Raw genomic sequence first — 16702 nt, 5'->3', positions numbered from 1 at the left:
AATACCTAACTTTGGGGTCGAGCTTGAAGAGATGTATTGTTGCTTATTCCTTTCTTACGAGTTGTGCTTTTTCCTTCTCTCTGCACAATTTGTGCAATACCTTGGAGCATTACCTAACACTTATTCTAATGGCCAGGGGCAGTCTCTGTGCTCAGTGCTAACACTGCTGCTGAAATACTGTAGCTGCTTTTGATATTCAGAAGCCAAAATAGCCACTGATATTTTGCAATGGGGCCAGAGAAGAGTTACAACTAGAAAACTTTTCCTGCAGTGAAGGAGGCTGATAACTGTGACTTCAGCTCCATGTGCAGAGCAGTGACTGTATTACTGTGCCACTCTCCAGCAGTGAGGGAACAAGGTTACAGTGGTTCAACAGACAGAAGCGTGTGACTGCCTCAGACACAAAAAAACTGCTGCATAGTCTGCGATCTCTGCTACTGACAAAGATAAGAAGAGTCAAAAGGAAAAAAGGGCAATGGCATGATCACAGTCCATAAATACAAAAAAGAGATCATAAGTTTTTGCTATTGAGTGGTCTTGAATCTCACAGACATAATCCTCAAAGGTTGGAATGGATGCTAGGTGAATTCATACAGGAAAAAGTAAGCAGACTCTTGACCCGTGTCTTACTAAACACTGAAATAACAGCACTGGTTGTATGGGCTCCTTGTCACTGCAAATGTTTTAATAGAGATTAGATGCTTTCTACAACATATGCTCCAATTGAAAAACAGTTCAGAGAATTCCTGTGCCAGATATTTTAACTAGAGTTCACACTGCTTCTTCACAGCCCCCCCAGCTGATGCAAACGTGAAAACACCATCCCCCTCAAAAGCCATTCTCATTCTTCTCTTCACACTTTATGTGGAGCCATCACTCTCGTTGCTCCCCATTTGCAGCCTCCTGCTCACACATGCTGCAGGTGGACATTTCACTGAGGGACACCACAGATGAGGGAGGCCCCTTGCAGCAGCCTGGTGTGGTTTTGCCTGGCTGACACTTGGCTGAAGCACAGCTCTCTGTGGGTTTGCCCACTGGGACTTACCATGCTCCAGGATGTATTTCACAATCTCGCCGTTCCCACTCATGGCAGCATGGTGCAACAAGGAGCAGTGATCAGGTCCTTGGATTAACAAATTGGCTCCTTTTTTACAACATTCTATGAACTGGAAGGGGGAAAAAATAAAGAGAGAAAAAAAGAAACAGAGAAGGATAAGATGGGAGGAGCACAAAAACAAATATGTCAGTAAATTCTTTACTGGTTCTCATTGTAAGTCAATACCAGAATAAAATCAAATAAAATAAAACATTAATTTAAAGCCAACTTTCAGGCCCTGATATAAAACATCTGAAACCAGAAGTATTGACAATTATGTGGGTTAAGGAGAACAGTCTGTATTTCCTAAACAATGAGACATTGCTACTCTATTGGTGATGATTTATTGCTTGCTAGGAATGCTTGCAAACTACATCTGGCAACACTGTTGGGATATATTAAAATATATGTACTCGGTAGAAAATTCTTGCTTCTTTGGTGAAGATTCAATTCTTTCCTCAGCAAAGGAGTCAAAGATTTTCTGACTGAATCAGAAAACTCCAGCTCAAAATTACATAAGGAGGTGAGGTGACTGTCATAGTCCTCCCTTCTCCCAGTACCCCCTGTTCAGGGCTGGCTGAAGAGGAAGAACTACGTGGGGTAAGAGCAACCAGGTGGGTCTCAAATGCTGCAAACTTTGGGGGAGGGGAGGTGGGATTTGCAGTGCAGATCACTGCAGAAAATGGAGAGAATTGCTACAGTGAGGACTCATTTATGATGCAGTACATCTGAAGAAGGGCAAGGAGTTTCCTCATCAGAGCCAGCTCAGGTAAAAGTTTTCAAAAAGTGTAAAGAAGACAATATTTTTATGACTGCTTGAAAGGCTGCTCCTGAGATGCTGCAGCCACAAAGGCTGAGGCAGTGGTATAGAAGGGGCACCTGCAGGCAAAAAGTTGGCCTCCAGCACTGTCATTTTTACAAATGGCTCCTAGCTGGCTTCTCACAGATAAAATTGCAATCATTAATCACAGCCCTCATCCAAATTCGAGGGTATGTTTTCAGATCCTGATTTGGCTACTGAGACACGCAGCCTGAACAGCTGTCTGACATGGGACTTTAGCCATTGGCACAAAAAATTTTGCTTGAGTAGTTTTGCCTCCCAAACTTACTATACCAAGGCACTATGTGTTTTGAGACACCCATCTGGAGATAAAACAATCAGATGAGGTTTGTTCTTCCTCATCTAGTGGTTGTCTAGGTAGACCTTGAGCAAGCTAACACTTTAGGGCTTGGCCACCAACCTCACTGGTGTAAAATATCCTGTGCAAGGCTGTGTCAGAAGTACCCTGCTGTTCAACATTGCCAATATAGTCATTTCTCTGTTAGTAACTGGCACATTGCTCTGTGCAGTGGGCTCTGAATCCTGGGCAAAAAGGTGCTGTCTAACACCAGATCTTATTCAGGCAAATTTCACACCTCACCTGAATGATGTTTTTCCCCAGCATTCAGGGTTTCCTGGAACAGCTGTAAAATGGCACTTGCCAGAAGTCCCTACAGCAGCCTATTTATGTTTTGAGCAGGGGTGTAATAAAATTTACAGTATATCTGACTGGCAAAAAACTGTGAATAAGTGGACACTCAGTGCTCTGTACCTACCTTCAGCAGATCACCAGATATGACTGCCTGTAAAAGTGCTACAAAAGACAAAAAGAAAACTGATGTCAGGCAGAAAACATTATGCATACAGCTTCATAGCTGAGGACATAGCTCACAGCATGTGCAAGTTAAGACTAACATCCCTCAGTCCATTTGCATTCTCATATAGTACCAAAACCAGTGCAAACCCTGCACTGACACATGTTGGAAAGGCAGAAAAAAACCCATGGTGATGAAAGCCATATGGACATCAAGCCATCATTTCCAAGGCTGTCATGGAACTGCAGGCTTCTGTTTGAATTTTTCACTTGAGACACTTCTGAGGCCTTTCAACAGTGTCCACAATGTGGACAAGGTCAAGTCCCCAGCACCAGAACCATCATTGAAAATACCAATGTTATCTGCACAGAGAACCTGAAACTATCTACAGACCTGTCAGACTTTGTCGTACTGAGGGTGGAGTGGTCAGTCAGTCCCCAATACACTGAGAATCCCAAAGTGCAGATGATTGAGTGACATGAGAGGAATTTCTTAACTATTACTTCTATTACAAAAACATTTTGAGATGCCAGAGGGGAGCAAGTCCCCTGGGTCTGGCAGGCAGGGTCGAAGACAGAGCAAGAGCCAGTCCTCACCTTGTCAGCCTTTGTATTTTAAAGAGACACAGAAGGAAAAAGAGACAAAGTGGACAAAGGCTCACAACAAGGCAGGATAGAGCTGCAAACAGCTGTGAGCTTCTCACTACCCCTTACTGTCTGCCCTGAGCCTGTTAAAAAACAGAAGGAAGGTAAAAGCCTGGGACACTCTATTGTCCAGAGAAGCTGTTACAAACCTATCACTATGTAACTATCTCCTTTTCTCCTCCTTTTCCTTGTCATGATAGATATTGTAAAAAACAACGAGGAATAATCTTTCTGAGAAAGCACTTAGGTGGTTTTCATCTTACTAAGCACTAGATGTCTGCCTCAACTCATAATTTTCCTAGAGTGTCGAAGCCCATTTCTATCTTTGCATCTAGGCAGTGCAAATTAAGCATTTGCTCAAGTGCCATCCTTGATAAAGATGCCAAAAGTTCAAGTGAGCAAGAACAAGGCAGGAAAGAGAACCAGAGTATAGCCTTTCCTCTGAAAATAACACACAGGAAGCAACACAGTGGGAATTCCGTGATGAGCTTGCTACGCCCTCAGAAATGACAAGGCATCCAAGCTAAACACTGCAGAAGAGGAACGATGTTCAAAGGCAACTCAACAAATGTCCCTTTCTTTGAAAACACCTGGGGCTATGTGGCTTTCTGGTCTCAGTAATGCCTCAAGCCCTGGCCATGCAGCAGTGGGAAAAGCAAAACCCTAGTCCAGCTAAGTTCTACCTTGAGGAAGAAGTAGCAGCAATTCTTGCAACTTTAGATTTAGGGCAGTTTTTCAGTGGCCACGAGTTAAACTAAATCCTAAAAATCCCCCTGGCATCTGTGAGAGCAAGGACACATATATCTTAGGAATGGAAGGAGGCAAACACCAGCAGGTAAGAGCTAGAAAATTCTTCAGTTTTTATTTTCAATGGGTTACATCCTTCTTTTTTTCCCACAATAGTTCTAACAGTTGGTCAGCCCAAATTAATAGCAGAGCAGAATTTAACTCATGTAATTTGCTATTTCCCTCTTTTTTTTTTTGTTTTTGTTCAATCTGGTCCCACTGACACCTTTATCCTTTAGGCTACTGCAGTCTGAACTTGTATAAATATTTTGCACTCCTTGCATGTGAAAATCAAATGAACTGGTGACATGAGGTTTTTATTGTTTTCTACATCCATTTTCTTAAGACACAGCTTCCCTGAAGTCACTTTCCTAAGAGGCAGTGATACATTATCTTATGCAAGCCACGCCAAAGATTACAGCTCAAAAAAAAAAAAAACAGGAGAGAGAGCTATGATTCTATGAAAAGCCTGACAAGATGTGAAAAATCTTCTACACCAAATATCCATAATCAGAACTGGTCTGGTGATAAGTCTATTAGGATAAAGTAGCTCTAAAACAAATTCAACATAATTAGACCAATCTTTTCATCTCTTTCCTAAGCCTCAAATCCAGCAAAGCATTTAGGCAAGTGCTTAGCTTTGAGCTAATTACATTCTTTTCACGCCAAGTCTACCTGCACTCTTAAAATTAAGTGCTTTGCTAGAGTAGAACCTGTTGGATAAATGAATACATTACAGATCAACAAAGCCAGCTGGCATAACAAGAGGTTAGACTACAGTAAAATAATTCAGAGCTGTACACCCCAACACAGGAAGCTTTACAAGCTATTGAGCTAGAAATGGAGAAAGGTTCTTTAGAATCAGGAGCAGGTTTACATAAATATGTGAATATTGCTTAGCCCACTAACCCCATAAACTCAAATGAGACTGCTGGGCATACTAAGGAGGAGGAGGGTGAAGATGGCAAAAATCACCTGGTTGTTAAAGAGGTGGTGAAGCAAGCAAGCAGATGGCATTGACAAGACAGAGCAGACTAAGAAGTTGGAGAAAAATGCTGTTAACATGCAATGCCAGGCTAGCTTCAAATTAGAAACATTAAAGTGAGAATTGTTTTATTTCTTCTAAGCAACACTGCACCATTGGTGTAATGTATAAAACTAACTGTGCCACTCTTTTTTCATATATAATACACCTTCAGGTCTTAAAAATGTCTCAAAATTTACTTGATTTAATTAATATTTTAATCAAGTAATTTTTTTTCTCAATTTCTCCTAGGAAAAGCATTTTTCATTACTAATAGGAGTGTTTTATTACCTTTCATATTTATTTAGCAAGTAGCTTTATTGCTGATGAAAGGTGACAGCTTGGCAAAACTGGAGACAGGAGTGCTCTGTTCATGTATTGAGGAAGCACTCAGTGCCCAGGCTGGCTCCTCAGCAAAGCTCTAACTACCCAACTTAGAAAATAATCTTCATATAAAATAAAATAAAATAAAATAAAATAAAATAAAATAAAATAAAATAAAATAAAATAAAATAAAATAGAAAACAAACAAAAAAATCACCCTAGCCAGGCCTGTCAGCAAACAAACAAAATAAGATTAGCAAAAAAACACCAAAAAAACACCCACTCCAAAACAACCTCTCCTCACAAACACACACCTGACTTATAAATTATTATTGAGCAGATACAAGTGGATAATGCACCAACAGAAAAAAGCCATGTTGAAAGGCTGCTAATTGAATTGTGGTAATGCTGCAAGCTAATGCAGCTTGAGACACAGGATAAACAACTACTAGTACACACTCATGCTGAAAATAATACTTTTTCTAGGGCATATATCACTTATCTAATTTCTATGTTAGTGTTCATTGTTTCTATTGGAAACAGCTATTTTTATTTCATATTCTAAAAATCTATGTTAATGTCACTAAGTTATAACAAACATTTTTGTTTCCCAGACAAAATTAATTCTGAAGTAATAGTTGCTCTCTGGCTCTGCATGTGAAGCAAGCAGCATTAAAACAGTGCTGCAAAGTCAGTCGTGAAATGCTGAGCATCAGAGAAAGAAGGAGTGAAGCATTCACACTCCGTAACTTCAGAGGCTGCAAGATGCCTGTGAGGCCTCACAGGGTGCTTGTATGGTCAAAATAAAAGATAACTCTCCATAGAAAATAACCTGGTTTGCCCTGCAACAGTTCATGTTGTGCTCCGCAGACTAAAGAAGCTCTAGAGAAAATGACCTCCAACTTGCAGCACCTAAATTAAGAGTTGAACTAAGACAGAGAGGGGATCCTTCACAATGGCATCATTTCAGGAGACATGTCTGATCACCTCTAGAAATGATAACCAAGCAAGGGCAAAATGGGAGGTCTTCTTTGAAGGTTTTCCAAGGGGTGATACGCCTAACACCAGGCAATGCTCACAGTCTTGGAAATTTTAGTCCTTCAGATACTCTACAGACACAGAATGAGGATGTCTCATAAATGTAAGGGCTAACAAAGACCCACGACTGCAGCACATCAGAAGAATACAGCAGGAGAGGGGCAGAAGTCATCACCATCATCTCACTCATTTCAAAAGCCATGAAAATTCTCAGAAGTATCACAAGAAAGGAAAAAGCCCAAACTACCCCTTCCTGTATGCCCTGCAGAAAAATTTTCTCCTCATCCCAAAGCTGCTGATCAGCCTAACACCAAGGACAGCCACGGGGCTCATCGCCAGGTTACTATCACACCAGAAACTTCGCTGCTAAAACACTTTCAGAAAGAACATGAAGAAAAAAATTCTTATAAAATCTCATAAGTAACATCTTAGGATCACAAGGTTCATTGCTTGAAGTAGGTTAACATGGACGGTATTAAGTCGGTTGAATAATCGTTAGTGAAACAGTAAGAGGAGATGGTCTGCACTGGAAAGAATATCAAAGAACAGGGTAGTTCTACAGCCTGCCACTGTCAGCAGTACAGGGGTAATGTGCCTTTTCACTTGAGTAAAAGTTATTCATAAACCATGAGTATCCTCCAGATTTTATTAGTCAGATTGCACACCTGATCTGACTCTTTCAATGCTATATTTGAACCCACTGCTTCTGTACCAACTAAGCCACAGGGAATGCTGATAAAAATGTACAGCAACTTTGAAGTTTTCAACATTGAGAAGCAATTCTTTAGTGAAGATCTAAAAATTGTGACTGAAGGAACCAGAATTATTTAAAACTATGATATAAAGTGCAAGTACCACACCAAGGAGTTGGCCCATTCATTATTAAAATGAATGCAATTATAGACCCATGAATGAAATGCACTGTGACAGCAGAGTATTATTTGTAATAATGCATCCTACCATGAGTTTAAAAATACCAGGGTATGAATATATCTAATCAGAGTATGACAATATTCAAGCACATGGGAAATTATGGCAGAATTCAGCTACCATAACTCAAGACCTGGTTGGAGGAGGGTGCTTTGACCAAACTGATTTGGTGGGTGGCATCCCTGTCCATGGCAGGCGAGTTGGAACTAGGTGTTCTTGAAGGTTTCCAATCCAAATCATTCTCTGATTCTCTGATCTCAAGCAGAATTAGGGCTCATAAAACCTTTAGCTCTTTCAAAAGACACAATAAAACAGCTGATAATCTGAAGTGATCAGCTCCTTGCAGAAACTTCATTTAACAAACAATGTCTGCATCTGTCCAGCCCTTTCTAAGACAAGTCTAATGCACTGATTCAGCATTTGGAGTTGATAAGCCATCAGTATTTCAGCACTGAATGCTTCTTACTAGTTGGAGGCAGCTAATAAAAATCTAAGAGCTTTGGTGTGAAGCGCCCAGAATTTGAGCATCAGTGTTCACCACCAGCTCCTGCTAGAGTGCTCAGGGGAGCTCTTGAGGAATATCTCATAAAATACTGCCTCTTTCAGACCTTGTAGAGCTGATAATGAAGAAGAAACTATAGGAGAAGGTGACATCATCAGATTTTGAGAGTTATTAAACTTAACTTGGACTATGATTAGCTTTCAGAACATTTCCAACCCTTTATTGCTGTTAGTGTCTTTCTGTATTTCATAGAGTCAGAAATTTAAAGTAATTACTGTTTTACACATTGAGAAGTTAAAAGCTGACCCCGATTAGAAGAGTACTTTTACACAGTTGGAGTCTTCTGAGCTGTTAAAGATCAGCATTATAGAAAAGATAACAAAGGAAGCCCTCAGGGTTTATTTTTCACCAGTTTTACAGAAATCAATAATAACTTCTATTTCACTCACTCCAAAAGCTATGCCCTCAGAAGGCTGGGGTCCATATAGATTATCATTCAGAAATACACTCTTTTCTCTATAAACAACAATTTGCTCATAAAAGCTTTATGACAAACTGATAGTAATATAACTTACCCAGAAATGTACAGAACTGATTTTTTTTCTACTCTAGCCCTGATCTTCAGCCTTGACCTGCAGATGAAAGGGGGGCAGGGGGGGACCACAGGGAATTGCTTTGTGGATTACTTCCCTTCTGAGAGGACTGTGAGAAACAGGCACCTAAGATAAAGAGCAGTGAGTTCACTTGGTATTTCTGAAGGGCCTGCCAGTCCCATAGAACAGTTTTAAGGATCCATGAAGAGAAGTTGCAAATCTCTGCACTTGAGCTTTTACAAAAACTTTACCTCTTTCCAACATTTTATCTGCCTTTAAAGCTACAGAAAGAAACACAAACTACCTATAAAATACACATGCCAGACTGTCTACATAACTGAGAAATTAAATTACAAAACTATTAATGCTTTGTTGGAATAACTGTGAGCTCACAGGTCTTTGATCTACAGACAATCTCAAGTCTCACCAAAGCTGATGATTCTAAAATATTTCCTTTGAAGATAAGCTGACTGAAAGGAGCAATTAAATTTTTCTTCATGTATTTTATGCACTTGCAAGCGGTGGAAGTGACAACTGAGGACCATGAAAAAATTAAACAGAAGTTAAACCTTGCAGGTTAAGGGGTCCTCTAGATGCTGGGAAAAAAAAAAATCCAGAAATAAATGGTAAAATCACTTTTTCCTGTATTCATTGAAAAAGTGCTTTACATCAAATAGGGAATGGAAAAAGGTTTCTGAACTTGCTGGAGTTCTACCCCAGCCCAAAGACCGCATGAGAAGCATGATGGAAATACGACAAAAAAATACATGCAGTTTAGAGGTTTCCTGCCAAATCATAATATCCCTTGTGCTGAGTAAAGCAAAGACTCGTAGATTCTTAATTTTTTTCCAAAATGTATCTGTTTGCTGCCACTGTCCTAAAGAAATTGGTGTTAAACAAGGGCTCTCCACAGGTTTTCAGATTCACAAAAGTCTTGGGCTTCTGATGGAAACTGTAGGCAATGCCACCAGTCCAGACAACTCACAACAGCTCTGCTGTGAGGCACTGTTTCTGTGGAAGACAGCAGAATAAAGAGTCTGAGCTCAAAGTACTCCCAAGAGCCCAAGAGAACTGACAGTGCAGCAACCTGCTGCAGCCCAGAGCTCAGGAGCACATCAGCTGAGCAGCAGGCAGACACACACACCTCCTCAGCAAGAGGAATGTCAGGAAGGCCTTCACCCACTGTCCTGAGCTCCTTCATCTGGACAGGAAAATGTGCATAAGCACACATCCTCTGGTGGTTTGAGAGAGACACTTCTGAAGTATGCTGTCCCTCTGAATAAGTCATGCCTCAATAACATCTATTTCTAGGATTGCACAAAGAGGTAGAAAACCCTCAAAAATATTTGAGGGCTGTCCTTTGGTTACAAAAGCACTGCATCCCGTGCAGATTTAGAGAACTGACAGTTTTGATTGCACCTGTTTGTCTAACTTGCAAATGAGAAAAAAATTTAACAAGTAAAAAAAATCAATCATTACTCAGATGGCTACAAATATGCATTATAAACTTCTACCTTTTAAGAATTTTCAATTCAAACAACTGCACCAAAAAACTGGTAAGAGAGAAGGAATGGGGGGAAAAAAGGCAAAAATAGCCACACATGCTTGCTGAAGGGAAAGAAAGGCTAAATTCTCACTTACACAGAAGTCCCTTCATACAACTCTGGCAGGATAAAGAGGCTTTCAAGCAGATGTAAATTACACTCAAGCTGCCTTTAAAGCCCTATTTTCACCCAGGCTGGTTTAAAGCTACTTTGATGCCAATTAGAGTCCAACCTGAATTGTTTATGTGGCACTATTGCAAAGCTGAGAGTGCAGTTGATAGGTAGGAGTGGAAGTATTCAGACCCTAGTGTTAAACTTCTGCTGCATAGACCATTTAACTCAGATTTCCAAAAGGAAAGGATGGTTTAAAAAAAAAAAAGGACTTCCTTTGTAAATAGATCAGAACTCCAAAGAACAGTCGCAGATAAACTAAGCACCATCTGGCTCACATCATCACTTTTTTGCCTTAATTTTAAATTTCCACCATTTTTATTTTTAAGGCAAGGCAACAATTAATGTCATTCTCAGGAGTGATGCAGTGGAATAAAATTGTCTGTGATGAAGGGAGAACACAAGGCAGGGAAGACTTTGGCTGACTAATGCAGTAAATTTATCAATAGAGTGGCACTACCTTGGCAGAAAGAGAATTCTAGGTAAAATAATTAAGAGTGGTTTATTTTCAATTTAAAAATAAATAGGACAGCAAAAAAAGAAGCATTGTGGGCCACACTATTTCTCTTCTCTGGCTTTGTGGACCATTGTCATCATGGGCACTCTTAGTACACTCTCTTCACGTTTTTGCCACTGCAGCACTGGCTGCAGTGCCTTTGCCTGGCAATATCCAAGTAACCCTTCCTCAAAAAGTTAGGGTTTCACAGCAGGACTAAATCATCCAAAATTCAGCTCAAGAATGTTTTTTCTAGCCAAGTTCTTCAGTGGGTGAAGTGATTGCCACTCTTATCTGACCAGGAGCAACCTCCATTAGAAAAAAAAAAAAAAAAAAACCAAAATCCAAGTAGTTTGCAAGGTTACCCAGAGCTTCTGCTTGAAAACAAGCACTCTGATTCAGACAACATATTCCTTACTCATACTTCCTCCAGAGGGGAAAGGGATAATGGCAGTGGCCATTGTGAAATAAAGATTTCTCTGTTTTCATCTATTACTGATTCAGATGCTCACATCTGCCAGATATCTCCCTCTCAGCTGCCTGCTGACCCCTCAGGCTGCCTGGATATGCTGAGAGGTGGGGTGTAGGCACTTGTTAAAGGTTTTATCCAGAAAAGACCTCCCTCAGCCCTAGATAGGTGCTGTCACAGAATGCTCTCTCTTGCCAGGGGTACCTTGGCTCTGCATCTATACCAGCCTCTGCTGAGCTGAGAAGCAAATGAACAAACCCAGAGCAGATCCCCAAGGCATCATTGGCTCAGCTGGCCACAGACACTTTCCAAACACTATCCAGGAGGGTTTTCTTCCCAAAGTTGCTAATTAATCAAAATAAATGCCTGCAGTCAGGAGCCTCCCTCCAACCCCTCCCATACTCTCTTTAATTTGAACAGAGAAAGCATTCCAAGACACCTCAATTTGTTGCTGGGTAAACAGCTGCAGCATCACCATGAAGAATGCAGCGTCTCCTCTCTCTCTTTTGAAAACAGAGGCGTACAAAATAACTATTAATTTTTCGATCTTTATTTTTTTTAATTCTACCAATACTGATTTGGATTCATCTGCAGCACTGCTCATCCTTTTAATCACTATTACAGACTGCTTCAAAACTCTATAGAGGAGAACTGCTCTTTGCAGACTGTGACTGTCAAGACTACTGGAGTTTGGCTCCAGAGAGAAGAAAGGAGGCTGATAGAGTCAAGTCTCTGTTCCCACAGGTCACCATGGGCAACAGGAAATCCCAACCATTGGAGGTTCCAGGAAGTGTTATTGCTTCTTGCACTATTTTCTGGTACTCCTACAACCATCTTCCTCCTTGCATGTGTTTAGATTTCCTCTCTTTATCGGAGCAGATGGCACTGGAGCAAATTCTGTAGTGTACAGTACATTCTGCCTCCAAGGCAGGAGCAGATACTGCATTGCAAACCATTTTCCTGTGTGGGATGGAGCCACCACTGCCTCCCATGCACCCATGATCAGTCCCTTCCTTATAATTCAGAGAGCAGCTCTCTCTGTTCAGAGGGATATCCAGAGACAGAACTATACCTCCCACCTAAAACTTCCAGTTTAAACCCATGCCAAGCAATCCCTGCAGAAATGTTTTTTTAATAGAGACTAATTTAGAAGTCAACATTATAAATTCACTTCACTTTTAATGTACTCTACACAAATTCCTCCTAGATGTAGGATATCTAGGCTGGATGACTCCAAGTCATGGAGTGACTCCATGGCATGAAGCCAGCATCTGGCAGAATCTGAAAGACCTTGGAGTGTTGCTACTTGTCTTTTCAAGCAGAACTCCCGGCCTTTATCTTAATCCCTAATATAATATTATTACTTTGTAATAACTAACTGTCTTCAAAATTGCTCCATTGAATTTATTTCCTTCTTGTCTTAATTTCTCAGTTGTCCCCTATTCCCTCATGAATTTTGAATCTATTACACACAATGCCCCAAAACCACAAACCTCAAATCCCAGAAATTATGCTGATGCAGCAAAACCCCTTCTGCTGGAAGCAAACGAGACAAAAAGCCCAATTTCGCTGGTTTATAGAGGAATGAGTAGGAGAGCAGTGACATAAATATTTGAAACCTCTTGTCTCCTGATCAGAATGCAAGTCAGATGTGTAAGGATTAAACTCTGGTTGACTGCTACTTGAGGTGCATTAGTATAGCTACTTAAAGCTGAGTAATTCCATCAAAGGCAAGGTTCCTCTGTTTGAAGTTAGACACACAAATATTGAGCAGTGTCAGCTCCATGTTGCCATGACATGAATAACACACTTATGTCCCTACACCATTAATAGCAGCACTCAAGAGTTTGCTGGGTTTTTTTCAGAATACTTGAAATGGAAATAGAACTCATTGTACTCTTTTTATGGCCATTTCCTTCAATCGCTTGCATGATGATGAAGATCGACTCAAACATACCAGGTAAACAAAGAACAGTAGAGAGAACCTAACTTTGGCCAGATGAAACTACAGATATGAATATTTAATGCAGATTTCTGCAGGGTGGCTGTAAATAGGGGTGGGCAGGGCATGATCCAGTGTGCAGCAGTAGCTGCACCAGGGCCTACCTGACTGAACAGGTCATCCTTCAGAGTCATCAATCCCTTGTCAGTATGTTTTAGGATTTACTTGGCTTGTATCATTTTGTCAATCAACTAGAGTGTTCCAGGTTAAGGATTTTGTCTACATCTTTTGTTAATTAAAAAACTAAAAAAGAAGATGATGGATTTCACTCTTTAGTTATCTATTTCCTAGCTACCTGTACCAAAAACAAAGTCACACACCTTAAGAGGCTTTGGGTATTTTTTTCTTTTGAAGTTTGGGATTTTCTAGCAGTGCTCTTTCCCTTTCTGTGCCAATTAAAATGGCTCTGTTTTGTAACTGATAAAGGTGCCTTTAGCACGTGTCCACAACAAGGAGCATTGTGTGCAGTTACAATTGTTCAATAGATGCCCAGTCCCAGACAGATGGTGCTTTATCTTCACCCTCTTGTCAAGATAGCATAATGCATTGTCCTGTTGGGGATTAATGGAAGTGACACTCACATGAGATGCTAATTCTGGTACAAGTCTGTTAGAGAACCACAGATGCTACAGCTGCTGTTTCCCCCTAGTCCTTGAAGCAGTCAGTCCACACTGGAGCAGAAGCAGGACATTCAGAAACCAAGGTGAGGAGCACAATGCAAAAATCTACGCAGAATGCAACCTTGTGGTCAATGGGAAAGAGTCATATATAAAGCAAGAAGAGGATGATAAAAAACCCCCCAGAGAAACAGTAGAAGAAAAAGTGAAAACTGAATATTAAAGCAGACAAAACAAAGATCAGGAACCAAGAGGGAGATTAAGATAAAAGATCCAACCCTACAGAGAATGAACCTTTCCTCAGTAATGATCAACATATCTCATCATCAGAAAATCAGCACTAGAATGGTGTCCATAATGGGGAAGAGCAGCTGTAACACAGGACAGAATGAAGGCACAGTGAAGGTACATTATTCCACTCTTGGATCTTTCCTCACTATGCAGGCCAAAGCATTATTGTCTTATTAAAAAAAAATTGTTCAGCATATGGAATAGGTAAACAGTTGAGTGCCGATTATTAATGAAGATATAAGTCCCCAAACTGATTCCAAGATACATACTCCAAGAACAATATGCCAGGAGACATCTGCATAAACACTGTAAAAGACAGGCAATTGAGAGATAAGTTTTCAGCTCTCTCATGGACCTACTTTTTTGTTTAGATAAGAGATTTGAGATCTAAGGCTAACTTGAGATGCCTCCACACATGAAGTCTCAGTGGACTGAGAACCTTCTAGACTCTAAAGAGCTTATGCTGCAGCACTTTTATCACATTTTCTTTTTTGTACTGTGCCTATTTATCATGGTCTGTAGTTGGCATAGTGGAATAGAAGAAATCCAAGTACTGGACCCTTCTTTCTGAAAAGTCACTGGAGAATGGGAAATCTTCTGTGCTTGAGAGAAGCTCCTACATATTTGTATGGATGACAAACCTAGTTAGATACTCCATGGAACCAAAACTTTTAATAACTGGCACTATCATGTCACTAATTGGTCAAGACCTTTCACTCTGCATTTCAGAAGAGGTTGCTTGTGAGATAAAGGGAAGAAAGGCAAGGAAGAAGAGGCTATTCAGAGATTGTGATCAAATCTGAAAAGCCAAACCCCGGCAGCAGATGGTAGATGGCAAACAGAAAGGTTTTGTGAAAAACTAGAATAGTATAAAAATAGTGGAAAGAAGGAAAGCATTCTGACAGCATGAAATACTAACCTTTACAGATACACAAGGAAATGCATATACACCGTCTGTTGCTCCATTAATAGATAAAGATGAAGCAATAGAGTAAGTGCAAGGGAAATCAAATAGCAAGGGCAGCCTATCACTAATATGTTTATGCACTGAGATGCAGCTTGAATCCAGGTCCTGAAATAGTATATTAGACCATAATGATTTCAAATCTCTTCTGAGAGTTGAAGACATGAGGTATTCTGTTAACTTCTCACAAGTGTCCTGTACTGCATAATAGGAGCTGTGGTCATGGTAAAAAGCAGATGAACTATTAAACAGGAAAACTCCATCTGGTTCACAAAATCAATGAGCTGTAAATCATAAAAATCTAATGCTGCACACCAGGAAATTAAACCTATATACTTCTGCCAGTCTCATGCTTTTATTTGTCACAGGATCTGCTGCTGCCAGGCACTGGAAATGGACTAATGGGTCAGATATATCTTTGCTCTTGCATGTTTGTTCATTTTTATGGCTTTCTTTACAACTTTTGTTACTGAGAAAGGACTCGCCAAGGAGATGGACAAGAGTTTATTAATGACAATATGTTTGACATCCATTATACTGGACTGAAAACCTTGGCTGGAGCCAAGGACAATGTAGGTTGATACCTAACTAGTCACTCCACACTCCAAGTGAACATAGTTCAGTGACACACTTCCAGGCTCAGACCTCCTTACACCTCCGTTTGCAATGGTCCTTACTATTCCCATCTGGACCTTTCTTGAGTAATGCTTATGGTAATGGCCAGAAAATGTTCTGATTGTGTGACTGCATACAAATTGGATGTCAGAAGAAAACAGATATTTCTTTTTTGGACTAAAATAGTATTCCCAGTTCAGAGCCACATGATGAACTTTTGCCTCTCAGTCAATCTCCTTTTTTTGTTCCTCATTCCTTATGCAACTCTGGCAGTGCAATTACCACTCCTTCACAGTATGTCCCTGGATTTTAGGGACATATATTCATGTACTGTAGATGGACTTAAGTTTGCCATGTTATTAAGCAGCTGGTCACCACAAATTCCCTCTTTAGTCTATTGGGAAAGATCATATCCTTCAACTCTCCCTCACAGAAAGAATACAGACATAACCTGCAAATCCTGATACTCAAGTTGTGACATTTTTCCATATGGAAGAGCCTAGCTGCACTAAATTCCATACTGTCCTACTAAACTGACTTTACTGGCAGCCCAAGATAATGACTATTCAAGCCTTTAAAATACAGTGCACTCTCCTATCAGTGACAAAGATGTCTTATGAGAGGCATAAAATATTTCTTGACAAAAAACTTGTTCCGTCCTTTAAGCCACACATCATTTTCCACAGGTGAAGCTCCACACAGTTGGATTAATAAACTGTAAACTCCTGCAATAGTTTCATTTGATTAAGCAAGATCCATTTTACAAATAACTCAACAAACTTCTGCCAGTTCCAATTAAACTAACTAAATGATCAAGCACTTAATGTCTAGGGGTGAACAAAGTTTCATTAACATCAAAGTTTCATTTTTATAAAAAGCATTTTTCTTCACTACAACTGAGTTAAAACAGAGCTTATTCACTAGCCTTCGGTCTCATTTTTAATATGCTGTTTGTATCTAT

The 16702-nt window shown here is 40.1% G+C and overlaps 1 protein-coding gene across 3 annotated transcripts in view; it reads right to left on the bottom strand.

Annotated features, from left to right (window-relative positions):
* The window catches only part of DGKI (diacylglycerol kinase iota), a 199742-nt gene that overhangs the window by 12833 nt on the left and 170207 nt on the right, over nt 1-16702 (bottom strand). For all 3 annotated transcript variants that reach the window (XM_063395596.1, XM_063395597.1, XM_063395595.1), the window contains 2 exons: nt 2693-2730; nt 1046-1166 (listed from right to left, as the gene is read on the bottom strand). In XM_063395596.1, the coding sequence (XP_063251666.1) occupies nt 1046-1166; nt 2693-2730 (159 nt within the window). The remainder of the gene's footprint in view (nt 1-1045; nt 1167-2692; nt 2731-16702) is intronic.

This window comes from Prinia subflava, chromosome 4 (assembly GCF_021018805.1).
Source record: "Prinia subflava isolate CZ2003 ecotype Zambia chromosome 4, Cam_Psub_1.2, whole genome shotgun sequence".
Taxonomy (NCBI): domain Eukaryota; kingdom Metazoa; phylum Chordata; class Aves; order Passeriformes; family Cisticolidae; genus Prinia; species Prinia subflava.
This window is presented reverse-complemented; position numbering and strand designations above follow the sequence as displayed.